We start from the raw sequence: 23,314 nt of genomic DNA, 5'->3' as shown, positions 1-23,314 counted from the left end.
ATGATCATGATAGATAGAAAACCATAGCTACGTAATAAACTTCTTATATTATGTCCAAACTTATTTTAACTTGTTTTATACTATGTGTAAGTTTCAGATAAAAGTTAAATCTTAATTAAATATAATAATCGTACAACTTGGCACGCACATTAAGAAAATTACTTGGGTATGTCTCATTCACAGCCTATTCTGGGTATACGGACTACGGAGTACTATGATGAACATCCACAAGTTGAGGCGAAGTTGGCTGAACAACGATCCAAATTCATATTGATGATTTTTATTACGTAGTATATGCAGATTCGTATTCCCTTCCTCTGTTTATTCTTCTTCTCTTCACAAATAATTGTTTTCCTACTGTATTCAACAACTTGTTAATCATGAAGTTTAGAAAGAAGTGCATATTATGACTGAATTGTGTATGAGATTTTATGCTTTTGAGCTTCATTATTGGACAATTATTTGATCCCAGCAGTTGACAAAAGACTAGGAACCTTACCAACAAATTTTGCAGCATATCTAGTTATCTACCATATTTTTCATAAAGGAGGGTGAAGATTGTGTAATCGTCTTGAATATGAATATATGATATCGCCTTGGCATAATCTTCATCCAAGAAATGACGAATAAATGTTCGAAATGTTAAGATAATTTATATTTTTCAGCCATAAAAATGGGAAGTTGCCAAAACCTGTGACTGCTCATTGAAGAAAAATATTTTTTACACTGAATGTATGCAAAAAAATTAATTGACTAAAAAATCATACAACAAAGCTCCCGATGTAAGCCTGTAATCTTACTCAATGAAACCTGATGCCACGCCATACCTTAGTTATATATCACATGAAGTATGGAAGCAACGGGAAACATAGATCGGCCATACTAACTATGATATAGTAGCTAAATAAACTACAATATTGACCTCAGAGCTAGAAATATTCTGAAGCAAAAATGACAACAAAATCGTAACTGGTGCTTGGTGAAGTTATATAATACAGCTAACTCTGCTGGAGGAAACCCAGAAATGATCAACAGGATCGCAGCAGCAGGGGGCCAACTGACACATTAAGCATTTCACTCAAGGCTACCTGGACATCCTTAGATCCATGTTCACAGCTGATCAAAGTGGAAAGCAGAGGGAAGAACCGTGCTAGGTTCCTCTCAAATGAAGTTTCTGCCAAACTACATATAGCCTGCAGAGTGGTCACGATAAGAGGTGCACGTCCAGCCAACTCTCTACGTCTTCGAGAGCCCAAGGGTATTTTCCAATGGGCTCCGCTACCAGTAGTAGGCTCAATTTCTTGCCCAGATGAAGCCTCAATGTAGTATTGAAGAACCTCTCGGCAGAGATTGACAAGGTAGGATTCTATTTCCTCCTCATTGAAGTCTGCAGGTCTATCAAGCATAAGATTTTGCAGGAGTGTGAGGCACATTTGATAAGACTCGTTTTCAAGGCGTAAAAGTGGAGGATCTTGCATTTGGGTAATGGATCCAATCTCCAGTAGCTTGGAGCATAGATTTGCATCACAGTTTATCTTATGTGCATGTGATGCCACTGCCCGCAAAGCATCAAAAAGTATACTAACATTTTTCGCTGAAATATGTGTCCTATACAACATGTAGATCTCCATGGCAGCCTGCAAATTTAAACAAGGCATGCTTTCAAAATTCTGCAATCATCATAATAGAAATTGGTCCAAGATTTGCCACGTGCCTAGAGTTAACAATTATTTCTATGTACTCATTATTTAAGAACATGCAACAGAACATTCAAGTATTTATACCTGGATCAACAAGAGCTGGACAGCACAACGGCATTTGACATCAGACACAGCAGCATAAAATTGCTGCGTTCTTAAGCTCTCTGAATCATAATCATGTGTACCAGTCCCGGTAGTTTCAGCAAGATCTTGTCCACCACCAGACTCTTCGATATTCCTAACTGAACTATCCTCGTTCAAGATAAAGGAAAAATCAGGAAGGGTGGATAAGGCTGCTTCTTTCAATGAAGAGATCACTTCAAGCCATTTGTCATCCGAGAAGAGATCTCCAGAATTGCTTATCAATCGAACGTATGCAGCAATACCAATGCCAGCAAGGCTCTGGTGAGGTCGCTTAATGAAGCTCACTAACAGCATCAGAACTTTCTTTAAAAGGGGATGAACAGTAGAGTAGAACTTGACAAAAAGGTCCACAATTAGTTCAAGAGACAATGTACAAGTCTCATACAGCCATGAATCTTGATCAAATTCAGCTATTTCGCCATCACCACCCTCTCCAAATGAGTTTTCTGTGGATGGGTCAATGGCTTGGCGAACATAATCGAATATACGAAACAAGACCGATTCGAACACTCGCTCCCACAAAGGAAGCGAAAAGTGTTGGCCATGGTTACGTAGAGTGTCGAACAAAATCTGCAACGCACTTTTTCTGATTTCTGGTCTTGGATCAAAACTGAGTTCTGATAGGCCTACAAAGGAGAATGGAATAATCAACTTCCTAAACATACTCCACCATTATTATCACTAAGAACTGCAGCATGTAATACAGAACACCCCACGGACAAAATGAAACATAAGAAAGTTTAATTAGACAAACTCCAACTCTATATAATTTTATTTTATGTTTTTTTAGAAACAACTCTATATACAAGTGAGAATATAGGTAGTAGGATATCTTTAGTATAAAAATCAATGAACACAATGTTCAGTTGTAAAATTGCTCACAGATTCATTTTTTCAATTATAATGCTTCAAACTTTACAATACACATCTATAAAGTATGATAAACAAACATAATAATACAACTCCATATGTTAAGCTGTAAACATGTATCTTACCAGCCAACAATGGGAACCAGAAATACAGATGGTCAACCTTGTCACCCAACTCTCCATTTTCCATCTTTCCATCTTTCACTGTTTGCGATACGGATGGAGAGACATCCAAAGCTTCCTTATCCTTATCTTTGCCTGAAGAACCAAGATCTCCCTCAGCAAGCTTCTCTGCACAGTAGCGCAGGAAGCCAATGGCACTGAGACTGATATCCTTGTTAAATCTGCTATTAGTAAAGGCAACAAGGCAATTTACACAATCTGTAAAAGTACTGGACTCTGTCTCAGTAATATACGGGAAGTAGTCTCGAACAATCTTCTCCATAATCTCAAATGCTAACAGAACTATGTTTTTGTGATCATCATATGCTGCTGTGGTAAAAACCTACACATAAAAACGACGAATAGGTCAAAAAATCACACACAACAATTGTCTGAAACAATAACAGAATATCCAAATCTTAAGAAGCAAGAATGTCTGTAACGTCTCTCTGGGGGTAGGGCATGGGAGTGACGTATCAAATGAATCAAACCATAAGCAACAGGATTTCCCTATCAACAATTGTGATTCTTTTCACCAATAATAATTCTTTTTCACATCACCAATATAAAATTAATCCATTTCATGTAAGCTAGGGGATATCATGATACTAAACAAAAGATACTGGGAAACAATTGATGGGAAGATTGTTGTATACTTGTTTGTAGATTAATAAAATAGTTGTTATTTAATCAAGAAAATGTATTGGGAACCTTTCAGCCATCATAAATCCCGAGTTATTTCCCTAGATAAAAATAAATGGTTGAAAAGGAAAAGCAAGCCACGGAAGGAAAGATCTGTGACCACCAACATTGTTTTAATATTTTTACACACTCACTTCTGATCAATTCTCAGTTCTGCCACACATATAGTCAAAGAGAGAAATTCCAAGATTAAACATGAAGCGACAATGATATATGGGCAATGCAGGAGGCTGTTTCTATCACTATCAATTAAAAACGCTTCCAATTCTTGTTAATTTAGGTAGAACAACCCGAAGAACTGGGCAGAGATATACAAATGAGGCAGTATAGGAAGTGATGATCCACAGCAGACTGAATCTCCAAAACATGGGTCATCATTAGTCATATTGTTGAAAGAGTAAAAAGAGTAGACAACATGAGCAAATATAATAGATGAAGCAGATACCATGAACATGCTCTTCCATCCAGACTTCACATTGTTTACTCGAGATAGCACCATCTGAGACACACATCTGATGATTAATTCTCTAATCTCAACAGCACTACTCCTCCGCATCACAATGACAAAGGGCTTCATAAACTCATTTTGAAAATTATAATTAGCTAATTCTTCCCTATCCAAAAACTTCATTGATAATTGGCGCAAAGAATCCATAGCAAAAATTGCAATTGAAAGATTTTCAGAACATCCAATGGTTACAAAGAAATCAGAAAGCACATTCCAAATGCTTGACCATACAAGCCTAATGCGGTTCATGTTGTAGTGCCTGTTTTCAAGATTCAGAACAAATTAAAGTATTAGACATCAAAAAGATCAAAAGGAATTATGATAGCAATATCACGGGACGCTTACGCAATCTCAACAATTTTTGTCAAGCTAAAGACTCGTGGATCAGAGGCAGATCGTAATTCCTCCATTGAGACCTTGCAGAGTGCCTTGACAAAATCAATTATTCCTTCACTATTTAGCTTTTGACTTCGAGTGAATATACGATTCATTTCACTGCTTCCAACTTGTTCAAGCATGTTCAAATTAGAGACTAAATTATTCATCTGTTCTGATGTAACAGAAGTGTTCCCACCAATACTAGCACTGTCATAAGAGCCTCTTCTCACAGCGGCTGCAGCATATTGAATTTTTCCAGCACCTTTTTTCTTTAAAAGTGGAAGAATATTGGACTTGGCTTGTTTTGACTTATCTTGATCAGTTTGAGGAGCACCAAAGAAAGCTGCATCAGGGGGAGCACCTTCACCAAGCAGATGCAAATGCTCAAAACGGGAAACACATGTCAAAATATGCTCCCAGGCATCTTGCAAGTAATTGCCATCTTCATCTGCAATTGTAACTATTGCCTGTGAAGCAGAAAGGAAGCACATTATCTGTGAGCAGATCACCAAAATCTCCTCCAAGGGAAAATGAAGGGCAAAATATGCATTAAAATACAAAGAAAAGTAAACATTGAAGTATTGGGTGAAGCACATGTCCATTAATCTTCAATTTAAAATCCAATTCCTTTTAACCTCTTACATTCACACTACCAATAGGAGCTACAATAAACAGTAGCGGGAAACCAATTAGAAGCAACTATTAGCAGGGCACCTCATTTTATTCTTTCTCAATGATTGTGAGCAAGAACAACAAAGAGAGTATTCAAAAATATGAGGAAAATTAACCATAGTTTCCCCTTGTGGCAGATAAGGAGTCAAGGATTATTCGAGCTAGTTTGAAGAATAATACTATACAGACATGCAAAAACATATAGCATATATAAATGAGGATGGTAAAAAGGGAAAATCCAATCGAGGAAAAAATTCTTTATATAGCATGCGGCATAATACTGGTCAATAGTCTGCATACTTTAGTTCATATAACAAGGCCCTACAATCTCCAAGATGATAAAAGGGGTCTTACATAAGCAGTCATACATCAATTGCAGTCAGCAGAGAAGCTGTTTCAATTAGATATTTAACAAGAAATGTGATCAAAACACCTAATACTTCACAACAGATATTAATTAGAAATATGGTTTCAATCCAAAGCTCATCCACTCAATAATTGAAACGTCACAGTATCTAGTCAGTGATGCAAGTATGAAGTATGTATATGTCAGTAATTGTATGGCTTGGTTGTTTTGTAAATAATTTTTTTTTGTTTTACACAAAAAGAATGCTAAATGTTTTCAAGTGATTGACACGGGAACCTAAGAAAGTAACTAACCTTGATAGCATATATATTTTTCTGTTTGATTTCAGCCGGAGAGTGTAGAGAAGTAAACTTGGCAAGTGACGTCACAAAAGCATCCCTATGAGTTTTCATGGACATCACTGATGTTACATGGATAGCATAGCGGAAACCGTCTAGGCACAAGGTTATAATTTCTTCATCATCACTTTGATCAAGTGGAACACTGAAAGCAGCTAGCATAGGAGCCCAGCAAGCTTCAATCATGAATCTGAGAATTACGACATCTGTTGCAGCATAATAAGCTGACCTGCAAATGGCTAAATAATGTAAATAACTAAAACCAATCAACAACCTTACATACATAACAAACTTTACTTTTGTCAAGAGCCTACCAAGAACAAATACTGATACAATGAACAAGAAATCCTAAGCCAAGTGTATCATTAAAAATGATTAAAGAAGGCCCAGAGGCCCCAGACAGACAAAACCAAGTAGGCAGCTATAATTTTTTATTTAAAAAAAAAAAAAAAAAATTAAGAACAAATCATCACATTGTTTATCCACACAAGATACAACAGAGAATAAGTTGCATACCATTCAACAACATGAACTATGAAACATGGGCTCCCCTTCTTTGGTTTGTGAAAGAGAATAAGTTCACATTCAATACCATTATTTTTTCCCTTTTCCCTTCTTTGAGCAACAGCTTGCTAAAATTCTAAATCATCAAAGCACATGGGTATTGGAAATATTCTAATTACTAGCAAGAGTCTAAGCCATTTTAAAAGTTGCCATAAGATAATTCCCCTCTTGAAGACAATTTTAGCCTACAACAACTGAGTGCTGCACAATGTGGATAAGGTAAATAAGCTCAAAAAGAACTTTCAAGAAAGAGTGTATCTCAAACTGTCACCAACACTATTTACATCAAATCTCATGAACTAAGACCTCAACAAGAAAGGCGTTATTACAGAGGCGATGATAATTGGACTTGAGTATAAACTCGATTATCTCAAACCTTCAAGCAAAATATATAATGAGGGAGCAATATATAAAGCAAGAACGAGACACTTACTCGGACTTGCGAGCTTTTTCTTTAAATTGTTCTTGCATATGCCTTATTAAGTCATCACTAGACTCCATGTAATTTTCATCTCGTTTACGGATCACAATATTCAAGATATTGTCCAAGCCTAAGATTCTATTAGAATTCAAAGACTGCTTTTGCAAAGAAGCTAGATCTTCTTCTTTCAACTTAATCTCATTTTTGGTTATTCGTTCATACAAGGATCTCATGTAATCCTCAGGAAGATCTTTTCCATCATCAATACCACGATTGTTCCTGATGAAATCTTCAGCAGACATCTGCATAATTAGAAATACAATGAAAAGAGGACTAAGTGGAAACTAACTTCAAACATCAGATGAGTTTCAAATGGAAAAGAAATTCACATATTATACCTTATTCTTAACCATAGGATTGTGGGCATCAGTGTTGAGCATTATAACTGAATAAGCAAGTACATATGCTGTGTCTGCACTAGAGAATGCCTTAGGATTACATTTACAGTAACGTTCAGCAAACTTCTCCATGATCCGATCAATCTTCTGGGCCTCACCAGGCAACCTGAAGCCTTGCAAGAAGACCCTTATTGACTCATCAAGCGCCTTGCCTTGGAAATCAAAGGAATCCACATATGCATGCATCACTTTCAATGACATATCTTCTCTTTCGCCAAGATAATCACCAATTAAAGTCTTGTTCAGATCAGAAGCATCTTTCAGAAACGCTGCTATTTCCTCCGGAGAATTGCCCACCTTATTAGCACTAATAAGGAACTCAATTCCCTTTTTTGGTTTCCTATTAAAAAGAGATATACCTTCCTGCCATATATTATACATTAGCACAAACACCTAAATGCATAAACAAAAGCATTTCAAAGAAAATAAAAGCTTAACTTTAGATGCAGTACTTTAAGGAAAAGTTCTCATCATGAATAGGTGAAATAGAAATGGTAATACAAGATGAATTTTAACAAAAAATACAGTCTTTATAGTCATATGATTGGTTTTTTAGCCAAATCGGTTATTAAAGAGAGAATACGGAGTCCCATAGTTCATCCGGCAAATTAAAACTTTAGCCACTACCCCCCCCCCCCCCCCCCAAAAAAAAAAAAATAAAAAATAAAAAAAAAAAAACCTTTTCCTTCCTTTAATCCAAATACAGTGTGCATGGCAATTTCTCATAGTATACCTGAAGTTCCAGCTTGTATGCTCGGCGCTGCTCGATTGTCTGCACATCAGAAACATCATTTGAAGACTCAGAAAGACTATCAGATCCTTCAAGAGGCTCATCCCCATGGCCATTTACCATGTGAGGACTACCAGCTTCAGGACTGCTATCTGCTGGTTCGTATTTTTTTGCTGAATGAGGATCTGGGATGCGTAATTGATGGTTCATCCAGTTCCCCATTGATTTTAAGACAGCAACCAAGCACTTCATCGCTTCAAATTTCAGCGTCTCTTCTTGTGGTGGCAACAATGTAGTGGATGAGCCAGGTGGGACGCCTTGAGCTGTTTTAAGAAGGCCATTGACCATTCTGCAACAATAAGGCAATAAATTACTAGATTGCCTCTTAACAGCGATATAATCAAGTCACTTTTCTCTATAGGTCAGCATCAAATTCAAGAAGGGAGGAGATTTTCCCAGAATGATAAGATCTAAAGGATTTTCTACAACTACTGAACTACATACTCCCTCCATTCCCAAAAGTCCTTCCCATTTTGATTATGTGCGTTTGTCAGTGCAAGACTTTGACCATAAATATAAATATCATTAGTTGCACATTAGAAGAAAAAAAATGTAAGAATTGAATATTAGTAAACTGCTCATTAAGACAAATCAAATAAGACCCAACTTGACTATGTTATGTTGTATACATAAAGAGTAATTGTGAAGATTCTATCATCTTATGAATAGTGTCAAGATTACAAATGAGAAGAAAATAAAGGAACAAAGGTGTACCTCTCAAATATATTAGACGAGTTGACATCGCAATCATAGTTAATGAATATGTCCACCAAGATCTGAGAATCTTCGCACAGTTTTTCTAGAAAACGCAGTACTATCATCTTCTGCTGAAAATTTGGCTGAGTAACATTTTCCAAAACTCTTAGAACTATCATAGGGAAAAATACTCCAATCTCAGCCTTCAGCCCAGCTCTAAACCTGGCTACCAAACTCATGAAGATGGAGCATGAAAGCTGGAAAACAATCATGAGAGTTGAAGCGCTGTTCTTAAGCAATGATAAACATAGATATTGCTTGATAGCACCCAAAAATCTGCGTCAAAAAAAAAACAGAAATAACAAATATGAAAAGAGAAATAACATATATGAGTAAAGTAAAACACCATACATTAGAAGAATATAAGCTTCAGAAAATATAAGAGAGCAAACATCAATGAGACACAGGTAGACAACCACCAAGTAGTAAATTTGACCTGGGCCTAAAATGTGGAGAGGATATAAAAACAATGAAATAGAATACAGGAAAAGACGTTCACATAGGTAAACGTTTTAGAGCAAGAAACTTGCAAAAGAATAAATTTGCAAAGCCTGGAAGAAGAATGAAAGATTTTATAGTAACCACAGCTCCAAATACAGATCCTGATGACTATGCAATCCAAACCCCCACAATGCACAAGTAACAATACCCTTGGTGACATATGGCAAATTTGCAATATACACCAAGAAGTGGTTGCTCAAACTCTCAGAACGAAGAGACTGAACTGTTTTAGTCCAACATTTATTTCCACTTAAACAGAAATGATGCATGTGATATTTCAGAAGATTCATACCATCATAGTTTAAAACGAAAACTGTGAGCATCACCAATGAGGAAAATTACAAAACCACTGGTCAGTGGTCAATGAATCATAGGTAAGGACTGAGGACAGCTTACTGGTAAAAGCATTTACGGTGTGTTTGGATAAGAAAATGGGAAAGAAAAGAAGGGGAGGGAGTAGAAGGGGAGGGAAGGGTAGAGAAAGGGAGGGGAGGAAAGAAAGGTTAGTTTTCCTTCCAAATCTCTCCATTGTTGGAGAGATCAATTTTTTAAAATTTAAATCCTCCAATTCCCTTCCTCATTTGTTATCCAAATGAAAGATAATTTATCCCTCCATTTCCCTTCCATTTCCTTCAATCCAAACAAAGTGTTAAGAAAATAACTCTGCAAAAGTTCCAAAGTTTGAAATAAATATTATTTAAGTTAAAATGCTTGTAGGATTTAGTGCTCAGAAAATAACTCATTTTAAAAAAAAATGTAAAACTTGAAACTACTAAAACAACATTTTCGATGTATAGTTATAGCACAAAGGATAAGAGCTTAATATTTGCAATATAAAAAGGAAAATAAAACAAAGCCTTCAGCCACTTGAACCAGCCAACCCAAAAAATACAAGTGGCAATTCACTGGTGTTACCAACTATCATATCAAAAATTTGGGGAAGAATAAGTAAAAGATGCAGCTTTGAAGTAATGCCTTTCTCTAATCCTTTTGGTGTGTAAACTTTGAAGTAAGAAAACATGCTCGAAATAGATGATGTTCTTGCCAAGAGTTAGGCCCTATTTAGCAATTAGTAGATTGGAGTTTATATAAGAATCATTGCAGAAGGATGTAAGAAATGCTCAATTAGCAGTTTAATGTTTTAGTTTAGACTTAGTAAATGAACACAGGTACATGTACATTCTGTTTAACACAGTAGTACAAAATACAATCAATATTCAAAGGATTAACTAGGCATTTCGGTTTTACACCAAAAAAGTACAATCATTTATGATCCTGTTACGGTCCCTATTTGGCAAACAGCGGATAGCAAGTTGCCCAGAGCATATTTAATAACACACATTGCAGAGAGAAAGAGATAACTGATTTGATGAGCAGTAGAAATTACTGTCTTAGATACCATGTTTTGCGAAATTGTTTGGTAAACTAGCAGTTCTCTATTGGCAGTTTTTTATACTCCCTCCGTCCCTTAATTACATTCCTATTTCTAAATTTACACGGGAATTAAGGAACTTAAAGAAACCTTAAAACCCATGATTAGAAAGTACAATGGGAATTACAAGACATTTATTGTTGTATTAGAATAAAACAAAGATAGAATGATATTAAATGAAACACATGTCATCAATCCTTTGAAAAGAAAAAGGACCAATAACATTTGTTTATGAAAAATAAAAGGACCAATCATATTCAATTATAGTGCTGCACATGGATTCAGAATGTTATGAGTGAGAAAATTATGGTTTCTGTGCAACCATTAATTGCAAAACAGAAAAATAATTAAAGTAATGTCATATCACAACTATTTAGGGATAATTTGGGGATATTTGGTAAAAATTCACTTAATAAAAAGGGAAAGTAGGAATGTAATTTTGAAACACCCAAAAAGAAAAGCAGGAATGTGATTAAAGGATGGAGGGAGTAACATTTAAAATATAGAATAAAAACATACGTACAGAAAAAAATCAAAAATTTGTTGTGTTGATTGATGTACTGCTTGTATGTAATAAATTAGATTTCTATATTTTATTTAAGTAAAGCAATTCTACTCCTCGATATGCTACTCTTAATAGCATATAGGATCGGAAAAAATGTGATTTAAGCCCATTCTACTGTAAAACGTACACCACCACAAATTATTCATTAGTCAAATCTACTATTTGGGGTTGAATGATACCCCACTCTAGTACTCTACTATAAACCAAGTACCTTCATTGGCTGAATCTATGAGAAACAGCATAATGGAGATCTGTATATTCATTCTCACCTATTTCATTCCCCCCACTATACTATTTTTAAAACACCCTCCCATACATCAACTTGCCAATGGATTGGTGACGTTTATAATATCTCTGTCATTGTCATTTTTGTTGGTAGGACTATGCACAGACACTATCGATCTCTTTGGATCTTTGCAATTCTTAATTATTTCAATCAAATTTTTTAAGTATGGCAGAGCTTTTGAAAAAATAGGAAGACCTTCTTTCTTCAATTCATGAAAAGAGATGGACCAATGACAGAGAGCAAATGGCAGGCCAAAATACTACCAAGCCATGTGGGAATAGAGAAATCTTCATGGAGTTTCTTAACCTGCCTAGGATGGTGTCATGATAGGAACAGCAGCACTAAAACATTCACATGGAAGCACACTGCACACAGGATTCAACCCTATAGAACCAAAACTGCTTATATACTAGGACATTAGGAAGATGACTTAGCTCCAACATTTGTAACTCTGCTAAAAAAAAAAAAAAAAAAAAAAAAAAAACACTTAAACATCTGATAGCACAAACTATATCCGCAAAAATCAGTAGCCCGTTAACTTCAGAGCTAACCACTAAACTGTCAAAGCAGCCTTCCTAGGTTACGTTTTTTTCACCTGAAACCCCTTTTCGGTGTAGTTGTGAATTGGACTTGGTAACCCTTACCTTAACTATATACACCTTATACTGATTTAACTTTATTAGAACTTGTTTTTCCAAAACCTTAGTTCTTTAGACTGAAAGGAACCAAGCCGCACTTGGGATATTCAAGAAATTAAACATGACATCACCACTAGTCCTATAGAGGAGCTCCTATTGACCATGAACCACTATATTCCAGCCTGAACAACTCTTAAATAGCAAATATTCAAAAGAACACAGTAAATAAATAAAAAGTTAAAAAAAAATCCGCTCCGCCACCAACCAGCAATTATTCCAAAACCATACATCATCTAGGTACCATTAATAAGCTATAATCCAAATCCGTCAAAAAGTATGTTCAATTGTTCACAAAGCAGAGGTTAGAGACCTAACACATTCTAGCACAACAAACAACTTCCAAGATAACCCAATCAATTCAAATTATTACTTATATGCCACACCAGCTGTAGTCATAAGTTCATAACTATAGGTTAAATAAAATTTTAAAAAGGAAAAGGTAAATAAACTTCTAATCAGATTTCTTCACCCCAATATCACCATATCATACCACATGCAAAGATGCACCCATCCCAACAAATGACAAACCCAATGGTGTTTAAATGAGGGAAGAAAGAAAAGTGACAAAAAGGAATGGGAATAATATTTTCGAAGGAAAAAAAAAAAAAATTAAATGATAATTTGTAGGAACTGGGGATAAGCATATGTTCCTATACACCTTCTATATTCATCTAAAGAAAAATCTAGAATCTGACCAGGTAACACTTTTTAAATACTCTTGGCTCTCAGGTCCTGCACTTAAAGAAAGGAGCTAAAAGGAAACAAATAATCTAAGTAGTTGCCTCTATGGTTATCAAATTTCAAGAGAAAGTTTCAGCTTAAAAGTCCTGCCCGATGAAATGTCGCCTATATATGTGAGTTTTTGTTCTTAAATGAGTTGACATGGGTATGCTCAAGATCATCTATCAAATCTATACGACCTTCAGCTATGGTGTTAGCAGTATACAAGGATATACCAAGTCTACACTCCCTTTGGCATTGAATATATTGCCTTCCCAAATTTCAGGTGAGACAGCATGCAATTCAGCCATCCCAAAATCCAATGACTGTTTTAATAAATCCACTATGAACATGAAAAAAATGTATCTAAGTTTCAACTAAAGAACAGTTCTATAGCACAATGCGTGTGTAATAGTTGCACCTACACATCACCGAGTCATAAGCTTCAGGGCATTAAGCATCATTCTATTTTCTTTTTTAAGTGCAATGAATAGCATCTCAATCAAATTGGAGAAGGAACCAAATTGAGAATGTTACCTGTCACTGGTCCTAAAAACTGTGCCAGCATTCTCCAGCAAAATCTTAAGCAACTCTAGAGCAACAATTTTACCCCTCATAAGCTGAGGGTCCGACATTGCCTCTTTGGGAGGCGTCTTCATTGACAACTTACATAAAGCTCGAAACACCAAAAATGCATCCCTCCTCAGCTTATTTCCAATCTGAACCTCCATATCATCATCCCTCTCCAAGATCCCAGCAGCCCCTTCCACGGTCTCCCCATCCGCCAACTCCCCTTTCCTTCCTTCCAACGCGGTCTTGTACATACTAATCTCCCAATACTTAGCATCCAACATATCCTTGTCCGTAGAATCCAGCAGATCAGCAGGATTCGTTCCCTCCACCGTGGCATTCACCTTCGTCTCAAATGCTCCATCGTGAACCGCCCCACCATTTCCACCACCACCCTTATCACCACCTACATTCACTGTATGCAAAACCCCATCAATGTCCTGAATTATCCTAGTAATAAACCCCTGAACCTGCTGAGTAACCCCAGGATCGGCATCCGATTTCTCAGCCGGTTCCATGAGCTCAGCAACTACAATCGGCTGAACAGGAACCGACGACGAATCAGCCTCCATTCTCCTAAAAACGATCACAAGCATCTGAATCAAAGACGCTTTCGATGTCGTCTGATTCACCACATTCTTACTCCCTAAATAAATATCATAACAAGTCCTAACAATTTGCAACAAACAATCCCCATGAATCCTAAGACTAGTCGAAGTAACAGCAGAAAGCAAAGTTTTCAACACAACAAGTTCCATACTCTCATCATTACTATTACCCTCAATACACTTACAGACCGAGTCAATAACTCGGGAAAGCAACTTCGACTCGGGATTCGACCCAGTTGAATCTGCCTCACCTCGAAGATACCCATGTGAGATTAGCTTCTGTAAACAAGAGATTCCAGCATCTGCGATCTTAGGGTTCGAAGACGAAGCAGCGTTGATGAAAGGAGAGAGAATGAGCTCGGAATCTTCTAGAGAATACTCGTGGGTCCCACTATCGACAACCGGACCAGCTGTAACAATGGCGGAAGACGGCGATTCAGGAGAAGAGGAGAGAGAATGAAGTTGAGAGGAATTGAGCTTCTCGAGGAGAGATTTGCACTCATGAACAAGCTTCGAATTCTTCCGCCATGAACCATTTTTGATGATCTTCTCAAGAGAAGGCACCAGCAATTGTTTCAGCCGGGAATCGGCTTCCGAAGAAGCCATTCCCGATTAATCGTCGAGATCTGGGTGAAAATAGAGGTTGAATTTGGGAATTAGGGTTCGATTTTCCGGCAATTGATCGGAAAATTGGTGATCGGAGGAGAGAGAAATCGGGAAATTTTTGGGGAATTTTTAGATCGAGAAATTTGAAGGATTTTGTTTGATTTTTTGTTTGTGCTTATTAGTGAGTGAGGAAGTGGCTCAGTTAAAAGTCATACCCAATTTTTTGGATGAATTTATTTTTATTTCTAATTTTATTTTTTGGATGAATTTGTTTTGTTTGTGAATCACTCAAAGGAAAATAATTAAAGTTACATCTCAAAATAATTAAAAATTTAAAGGGTGTTTTTTTTTTTTTTCTAATTAAATTTGGGGATTAATTCTCTCTCTTCCACATGGAATTGGAGATTGTTTAAAAGAAACAAATAAAATGATGAATCAAGAAAAACTATTAAAATTGTGGGAATCATGCATCTTTGTTGGCATCGGATAAATGATAGCTTGGGAAGTTTGACTAATAGGTTGGAAACATAAAGTTTTGCAACCAATAACATAATCTACTATTTTTAATTTCGATTGAGATAATTTAACAACTAGTAATGTTGTGTAGTGGATATATCAACGGTTTTATTTGATAAATTTAGCAAAATTAATAAACCTATATTTAAAAACTTAATCCAAAGTGAACTACTAAATGCGATCGACAAGTTCTATCTATCAACACCACTAAGATGATATTTATCCTTCTCTCACTTTTTCACTTATCAGTTGTCACAACCAATAGTATCGAAGCTCACCCAATGGCCACAAACATCAACACCGCATTACACCCAATGCTAGTAATCATCATCCATTCTCGTGTCAACCCAACTATCACACCCACGAACAACCCATGGAAACATACAACAAATTTTAAACTAGCTTTAACCAAAAAATAACTTTGGTTTTTTATGTATGCGTTAGAGAGATAATGAGCATAATGCATAAATTGAGGACAATATTAATTTGTAAGTGAGTCCACTAAGGAGAAATATGATGGTGCTATTGCATATTGAAGCTACATTTTGGTTGTTGAAACATACCAATACATGGTGTGGATATGTGCGTTAGTATATTATTAGAGCATGAAACTGTGACAAACAGTTAACAGGGTATATGTGCCTTAGTTCTGGATATGACCCATGCATCAGTTAGCAACACCTTATGGCAAATTGCCAATATGACATGTATGTTTGTAAGGAGTTTAACTCCAAATTTCCAAGTCTGATCAGTTTCAGACTTAGTTATCGATCGACTATAGCTTTGTCTGGCTTTTGTTGTGTTGTGATTTGAACTACTTAGTCATCCAAATAAGAGATTTTTCTCTTTTTGATGTATAATATGCTCTTCCTTTTAAAATTAATTTTTATTTTGTTGTTAAAAGTAGTGTGAAATTGTGGCATTATGTAAAAGGGCAAAGTGTACATGTAGGTACAATATACGAAGTATAATACACGAGCATATCCCAAATTGCCTTAGCATAAAGAAAATTTGGGACTGGACATATTTTTTCAGTCAAATATTGGATCAAAGCCAACCCGAATTTAGATAATATTTAATGGATTTGGACGGACAAGCTGCTGGGCTTGGGTCAAAGTCAAAACAACGTGCATTACCTGATGTTCTTTTACGATAAAATAATTATCATAATTACATAGTTATTTTTGTTAGAGGATCAACTCAACCAAAAACTTAAACTGATGGTGATAGAGTATAAAAACATATTTCTGGGCCTCAACCATCAGTTTAAGCTTTTGGTTGAGTTGATCCTCTAACATGGTATCAAGAGCCAGCGTGACACAAAGGTCACGGGTTCGAATCTCATCCACCCCTCCTTCAAAGTGGAATTAATTCGCACCAGGTATGGGTGGGTCTGTGTTGCATCCACATTTCAAGCCCAAAGGGCCTTTCATGTGAGGGGGAGTGATAGAGTATAAAAACATATTCCTGGGTCTCAACCATCAGTTTAAGCTTTTGGTTGAGTTGATCCTCTAACAATTTTGTTAAATATTTATAAATTTATGTTGATATTTTGGAGAAGGTACTATTTAAGTATATTATTATTCAAAGAAAATTCAGTTATAGATACATATGTGTTAGTGTATCTAATACAATATTGCATACAAACCATCACACATATATGAAACTCGAACATGTGATTACTTTGATTTGCAACAAATTTTGAATTCTTAAAATAAATTTAGATACAAATACAAAAAAAAAATGTATTAGAATTCAAGATAACAACTTTCAACATTGAATAAAACATAACTTTTAGTATTAGGTAACTATTCAAACTATTAACGGTGAACATCCACGCATACGAAAGATGTCAAATATAGTCTAAACAATTATTGATAGATTTCATAAACGACTAACTTTTAAAGATGGTGGCCTGATCACCCCACCATAAACTTTAGGGTTTTGTAGTTTTCCAAATTTATAATTAGCTAATATCCCTCTTTTGCACATTGGCCTTCTATTTGGATCATTGTTTAATTTTATTAGAGCTAAAGATGAAAGTAGCAAGGATCCACTTTTCTAATAGTCAGTAAATTTTGTTAAGATTAACCCTTTAAAAGCATGAAACTAATGAGGCAAAGCAAATTTTTAAAACAAATTTGGAGACAGCATAAAAAGTACTGAATTTTCTATTTAACCTATATGTAATTAACGAAAATTTAATTCTTTTTCTAGAGTTTATATAACATAAAATTCCAATTAAGGCAAGATAAAAGATAAATAGAAAAAAAAAATTAATAGTAACAATAATAATTACGACAAAGGGCAAATCAGTTATCCAAATTGTGCTGATATAAACCCAAATTCCCTAATCTGAACCATTTCAAAACGGTTTCGGGTCAAGTACTTGATGTTAAATTGGAGTCAAATTATCTCATTTAGACATGGCTGATGAAGGTGATGGATCATGCATGTGCCCATAACTTGGTGATCCATGTCTATGAAGGAACTCACGTGCCACTGCTTGTAGATCACCTCCTCCAATGTTAGATGAAGGCCCAATGTTTGGGCCTCTTTCACCTGATCCATATGAGCGTTGGTCTATTGGGCCTCGCTGTTGTTGCTGTTGTTGTTGCTGCATGGCCCACAATGGTTGGACCATTGGGTCAAATAGTGAGGATAGGTCATAGGTGGCGGGCACGGTAGATGCTGATGGAAGGTCGGCGATTGATAGTTGTGGTGGCGGCATTAGTGGTTGTGGCGGCGGAGGTGGTGGTGTTGGTACTTCTAGGTGTGCCAGATGTGCTTGCAAGTATGAGAGCTCCGCTTGTAAATTCACAACCTTGGAGTAAGAAAACATGTTTAAAAAATTTTAGTACAACTAAATTAACTAACATAATTCTTAACAGAAACTATCGTTAGTATGTTGATGCGATACTTTCATACTTTCATCCTTTAAAATAGTAAATCATATGGTGTACTGCTTTCATCCTGTAATATAGTAAATTATACTTTTTTTATTTCTTTACGAAAAAACTTGGCCTTTTATAAAAATAATTATATACTGAAAGAAAAATGAGATGAAATGATATTCAAACATCACCTACTCTTTCTTTACTAATATAGACGTATAAAATAATAAAACTGAGAAATTCGAGAATAATAAACCGCCACTCATATTATAAATATATTACTTTAGAATTACGGGGATTGTATTTTCTTTACTACCAAGGGTCAAGACACCATGACATTCAGATCAATTTCAAAAGTGTAATATATTCTCCACAAAAGAATAAATTTATATTCAAGGTTTATGAAGATTGTATATATATGAGACTAACGTGTAAGAAGATAACTCTAAAGCACATATTAAAATTGATGTTGGATAAATAATTTAGACAAGGAGTTTTGTATGTACATACTATTTCTTAATATATTCAAGAGAATCTTAATATAAACTCTAGATCGAGTATGCTTCCAAGTTAATCATATGATTACATGTTTTGTTTTCAATCTCTTTCTCAGCTACTTTGCGGAAAATCTATACAAATTATCTTAACTTGAATGCATAAATACGCTAACATGGTACTTCGATCCCATAAACATATGGATCATCGATCCACCTCTTCTTGAAAACATTAAAAAGTAGCACATAGAAAAAAGCAACATGTATGCAAATCATACAATCATAAAACCATATTATAAGCTGGAAAATTAATCAAAAAAAACCCGGTTAGAACTAATTAGCAAATAATTTATAAACTACATGCGTATTATTTCCTTGAGAAAAAAATTAAAATCATCCACGGAGTATATAGTATTGAGTTTAACAACAATTATGTTTATCTTTCGTATCTTTGTTTAAGTATTGGTGCATTCTTTTTATCTAATCTTCACTTGTTAGACTTGATTAACTGTGATATTTATTTTATATTTACACATGATTGAAACCGATCAATCTTGATTAAAACTGATTAGCTTGGATTATGGTTTTTTAATGTGATCAAAATGCATCCTAATTTGTGTGTTTTTGCCACATTCAATGAGTAATAGACTCAATAGGTAGAATAAGTATTTTTCATGCTTAATGGTCCCAAATCTATCAAATCTTTATAATTTTTCAAAATCAACTATATTAGTATCACAAAATTATGATGGATTATTTTTATAAATTCAAGGTAACTACTAACCTTAGTGAATACTCAAGACCAAGAAAAATGAGGGAAGAAAATTTTCAATTAGAAGTCAAAATGACACATAATGTCCCTACAAACTTAGCCATTGATGAAGCATGTGGGGGATTGGTAAGCCAACATACATAAAAAATGGTGATTTAGAAATTAAATTAACAAGGGTAAAGTTAACTCTTTTTCTAGCAAAATTAATTTAGAAAATAAATACATAAATCACCCTTTTATCGAAAAGAAAAATACTACGCATGTAGTTTATAAATTATTTGCTAATTAGTTTAGAAAATTAAATTATCTTCCTAATAATAAAGAAAAAGAAGAAAAATAAACAAAATAAAGGAGAAACCGACCAATTCCTTATTACCTGCTAAATTCACGTAGCACAAAAAAATTGGCTAACCAACCTTTAACACCACAATACCAGACAAATATTACTAATGCTAGCTGCAGTTTTCGATCCTCCAAACATACTATTTTTCTTTGTTTTATGGCAATCCAAATGTATCCTCAATTTCAGTAACGCAGTTGAATACTTGTTTCCCCTAACCACAATCATTATTATTCCCTCTCTCTATCCCCGGCCCCAAGTTTCTACTAAACTTTTTCCGTAATGATCTAATAATGTTACCTTCTCACTACACATACTCGTAGACTATGAAATGAGCTGATGCGTTTTTATAATTAAAGACATAAGAGATTATACATATATCTTAATAAGTGGTACATTATATGAATTTCTCTAATTGGAACAATATTAATAATTACAAAAAAATTCTCTTTGTAGAAAGTTTAAATTAGTGGGCCAACCAATTTGACAAGTAATATGGTTTACATATCTAAATTGTGAATTTTTTGGAGGTACATGAACAATGTAGCTTAGTAGTGTTAGATTGTTCTTTCCCTCTTTGGTTAAGTCATTAATTAATGATTTTCTTAATCGTCAATGTTAACTAGAACTTGTATACTAACATTGAATATAATTTCAACTATAGCTAGGTTGCTTAGAAGTTACTTAGTGTAGTTTATTCTTCATTTAATAATGGCACTATATAAGACACCTTAATGCTTAATTGATATGAAATTAATATAATAAGATAGACCATATTATTGGTCTTATCCTAGAGTGCATTTTCCCTAATAATTCAATAATGTTTATATATGTTCTAAATCTATATATAGATGTATCCTATATATAAGAGAGAATTAGATCAATTGCATTTAATTCGATTATATGTATTAGATGAAACTGTACAAAAATGTGACCTGTATGTCATCTAAATGAACAAGGACAATGGACTCAATTTTAATTATTCAATGAATGATAAAAAAAAAAAAAAAAAATAAGTCAGTAAGCATCTTAATTAATTATGATAAATTAAATCTTGATTACATGATTTTCTTTTGGAGGAAAATTTCATGCGTATATAATTGAAAAAAAAATAGGTTTTTTTTTTCTAGAAAAATAGGAATGAAAATGAATCTTCTAAACATAAATTCGCCCGTTAATTTTAATAAAATTTGAACAAACTAGTGGGTTAAATGTGAATACCACATACGGAGTATTCTTTTGGTAACTGAACATCATTACATGCAATAGACAACTGTTATCTTTATTCGTTACAAATCAATTACACAAGAAAATGATGCAATTAAACAAATTACTACTCATACCTCACGAGACTTTACCATTTAAACGGATCATTAATTAATACAAGTATGTACACAAATCAAATGCTTGTACATTAAATTTAATTCAAAAGTGATAGAGCTTCATGAAAATGAGTTTTGAACAACTTAACCCATCAAAAAAAAAAAAAAAAAGGACAAAGCCACCAAGATACAAGTCATACAACCACACCATAATTCATCAAAAAAACAACTTGAATTTCAACCAATTTAGATTGAAAAATAAAAATTCCACAAAGTTTAAATTTATTTAAATTTCGAGGATATAATAAATTAATTAATTAAATAAATAAATAATTAATAAAATGGTACCTGTTGTTGAAGAGCAAAGATATGAGCAACACAACCATAAACGGGGTCACGAAGCCTGGCTTGAGCCTCATAACAAATGGTAACAACAGCATCAAGCCTCTTATGCACAGGAATATGTAACAACAATTTTGACACATTACTTGCTCCAAACACCTTGTGCACCGCAGCAAAATGAGCAGCCCCTTGTTCCGAATCGAAATACGGGGCAAATATGCACCCTACCACACATTTCCTACGCAAGAATTTGCAAGCACCACACGGTCCGCCACCACCTCCTCCTCCTCCACTCCCTCCTCCTCCTCCTCCTCCCCCTCCGCTACTACTACTCCCAGGGTTTGCACAACTCATTGTAACGATCACTTCAATTCAATTCAATTCAGTACAGATCAATATCAAAAGCGACTTTTTTTTAACTAGGGTTCTTACATAAATTTTATTTTTTGGTGGTGAAAGAATTAAGAAGAGGGTTGATATAAGAGAAGAAGAAGAAGGGTGTATGTAAAAGTAGGTGAGTGTTTTATTGGGTTGGTTGTTTTTTTAGGGATGAATGATGTTTGTTTGTTTGTTTTTTTTTTTTTTTTTTTTTTTCACTAAATTTTTTGTAAATATTTTTTTTTTTGGGGTTGAGAGAAACGAAATGTTTAAGTAGAGGAAGAAGAAGAAGAGGAAGAAGGAGGAGGACAAATCTTTAAAGCCACGCGAAAAAGCAAAGACACATTTTAGCTGCTTACGTGAAGCAAACATGAGATGAGTCCTAGCTTAGTTTAACCCAAAGCACCGCACTTTACATTACATGCTTTTTTTATTTTTATTTTTTTGGTTTTCTCTCTCTTATTTTGAGTTTATGTCTCTCTCAGAGTCCCTTTTCTTTGTAATTGCACCTTCTTAAACTCGTGGTGATTTTTATTTATGTTGCATATGTGTGATACATGAGGTATTTCCGTTACTGTAAATCTGTAATACCATGTGACAGTGTTATCTGGTTAGTTGTTTACAATTGGTTTTAACTCACGAGAAATTCTTTTTATTTTTCAATTTCTATCAGTTGAGATCTACACAATTATGTCATTTTCGATATATGTTGTATTATGTGTGGCTCTATTTGGTAATCCATTAATTGTTAGGCTACATTTAATTTTAATGTGTTTGAAACTTTGAATAATTAAATTAGTGTTGTTTGGCATGAATGTATCATGAAAAAAAAAATTAGGAATTTACTAATGACTTAAGTGAGAAGCTTTTGAAAACATGGAGCTACATTTTTTTATTTTTTTTTTCTGCCCTCTTCAATATATCTTTAATTATTTTAATAAGTTTAGTGATTTAAATAATACTTTTCTTTCAAAAATATTAACGGAGTACTTGAATTTGTTGGATTTTTCACTTACCAATGTATAAATATTAAAGAATAATGAAAAAACACGGTTTTATAGTCCAAACAGCTCATGCAATCAACTAACTTCTCAATTTCAGTAGCCAACTTTTACTATTTCATCTAACTTGCTAGTTTCATCTCTTTATAACTAATTTCGTCAAAGAGAGCATGTAACAGTTATAGGAAATGTTCTATGATGTCATGAAGTAAACCTTTAGCTCTTAAATTTTATTGTTTTAGTCTTTTAGACTATAGTTTGTTAGCAAAGACTGTTACTAGTACTCCGTGTTCATTCACATTTATTTTTTTTATTTTATTTTTATTTTTATTTTTATTCAATGGTTTTTCAAAGAAAAGTATGGAGTAGGGAGAGTGTGGAACGTGTCCTTTAGGGTCGATCTAAACTTGCCTCCCTTAGCTGCGTGTTTGAAGCTGCGT

General features: G+C 34.5%; 2 protein-coding genes across 2 annotated transcripts; both read right to left on the bottom strand.

Annotated features, from left to right (window-relative positions):
- Window positions 1–681: 681 nt before the first annotated feature.
- On the bottom strand, window positions 682–15,003 carry LOC145586737 (brefeldin A-inhibited guanine nucleotide-exchange protein 2-like). The gene is made up of 11 exons (XM_081643644.1): window positions 13,569–15,003; window positions 8,788–9,105; window positions 8,017–8,362; window positions 7,224–7,646; window positions 6,838–7,127; window positions 5,796–6,069; window positions 4,431–4,930; window positions 4,023–4,344; window positions 2,840–3,218; window positions 1,785–2,470; window positions 682–1,637 (listed from the first exon to the last, which is right to left on the bottom strand). The coding sequence occupies exons 1-11, from the start codon at window positions 14,813–14,815 to the stop codon at window positions 1,029–1,031; spliced, it is 5,394 nt and encodes a 1,797-aa protein (XP_081499770.1). The 5' UTR covers window positions 14,816–15,003; the 3' UTR covers window positions 682–1,028.
- A 2,507-nt stretch (window positions 15,004–17,510) lies between these two features.
- Window positions 17,511–21,870, bottom strand: LOC145585636 (LOB domain-containing protein 30-like). Its single transcript, XM_081642341.1, has 2 exons — window positions 21,502–21,870; window positions 17,511–18,155 (listed from the first exon to the last, which is right to left on the bottom strand). The coding sequence occupies exons 1-2, from the start codon at window positions 21,847–21,849 to the stop codon at window positions 17,748–17,750; spliced, it is 756 nt and encodes a 251-aa protein (XP_081498467.1). The 5' UTR covers window positions 21,850–21,870; the 3' UTR covers window positions 17,511–17,747.
- Window positions 21,871–23,314: the final 1,444 nt, after the last annotated feature.

Source organism: Chenopodium album, chromosome 16 (assembly GCF_948465745.1).
Source record: "Chenopodium album chromosome 16, dcCheAlbu1.1, whole genome shotgun sequence".
Lineage (NCBI taxonomy): Eukaryota > Viridiplantae > Streptophyta > Magnoliopsida > Caryophyllales > Amaranthaceae > Chenopodium > Chenopodium album.
This window is presented reverse-complemented; position numbering and strand designations above follow the sequence as displayed.

Excerpts from the sequence above, each read along its gene's own strand:
- LOC145586737 (XM_081643644.1), bottom strand. The coding sequence starts at position 14,815 with ATGGCTTCTTCGGAAGCCGATTCCCGGCTGAAACAATTGCTGGTGCCT. Across the intron at positions 9,106-13,568 it reads GTTTTTAGGACCAGTGACAG|ATTTTTGGGTGCTATCAAGC; the intron begins GTAACATTCTCA and ends TTTTTGACGCAG. Across the intron at positions 7,647-8,016 it reads CATACAAGCTGGAACTTCAG|GAAGGTATATCTCTTTTTAA; the intron begins GTATACTATGAG and ends AATATATGGCAG.
- LOC145585636 (XM_081642341.1), bottom strand. The coding sequence starts at position 21,849 with ATGAGTTGTGCAAACCCTGGGAGTAGTAGTAGCGGAGGGGGAGGAGGA. Across the intron at positions 18,156-21,501 it reads TCTTTGCTCTTCAACAACAG|GTTGTGAATTTACAAGCGGA; the intron begins GTACCATTTTAT and ends TCTTACTCCAAG.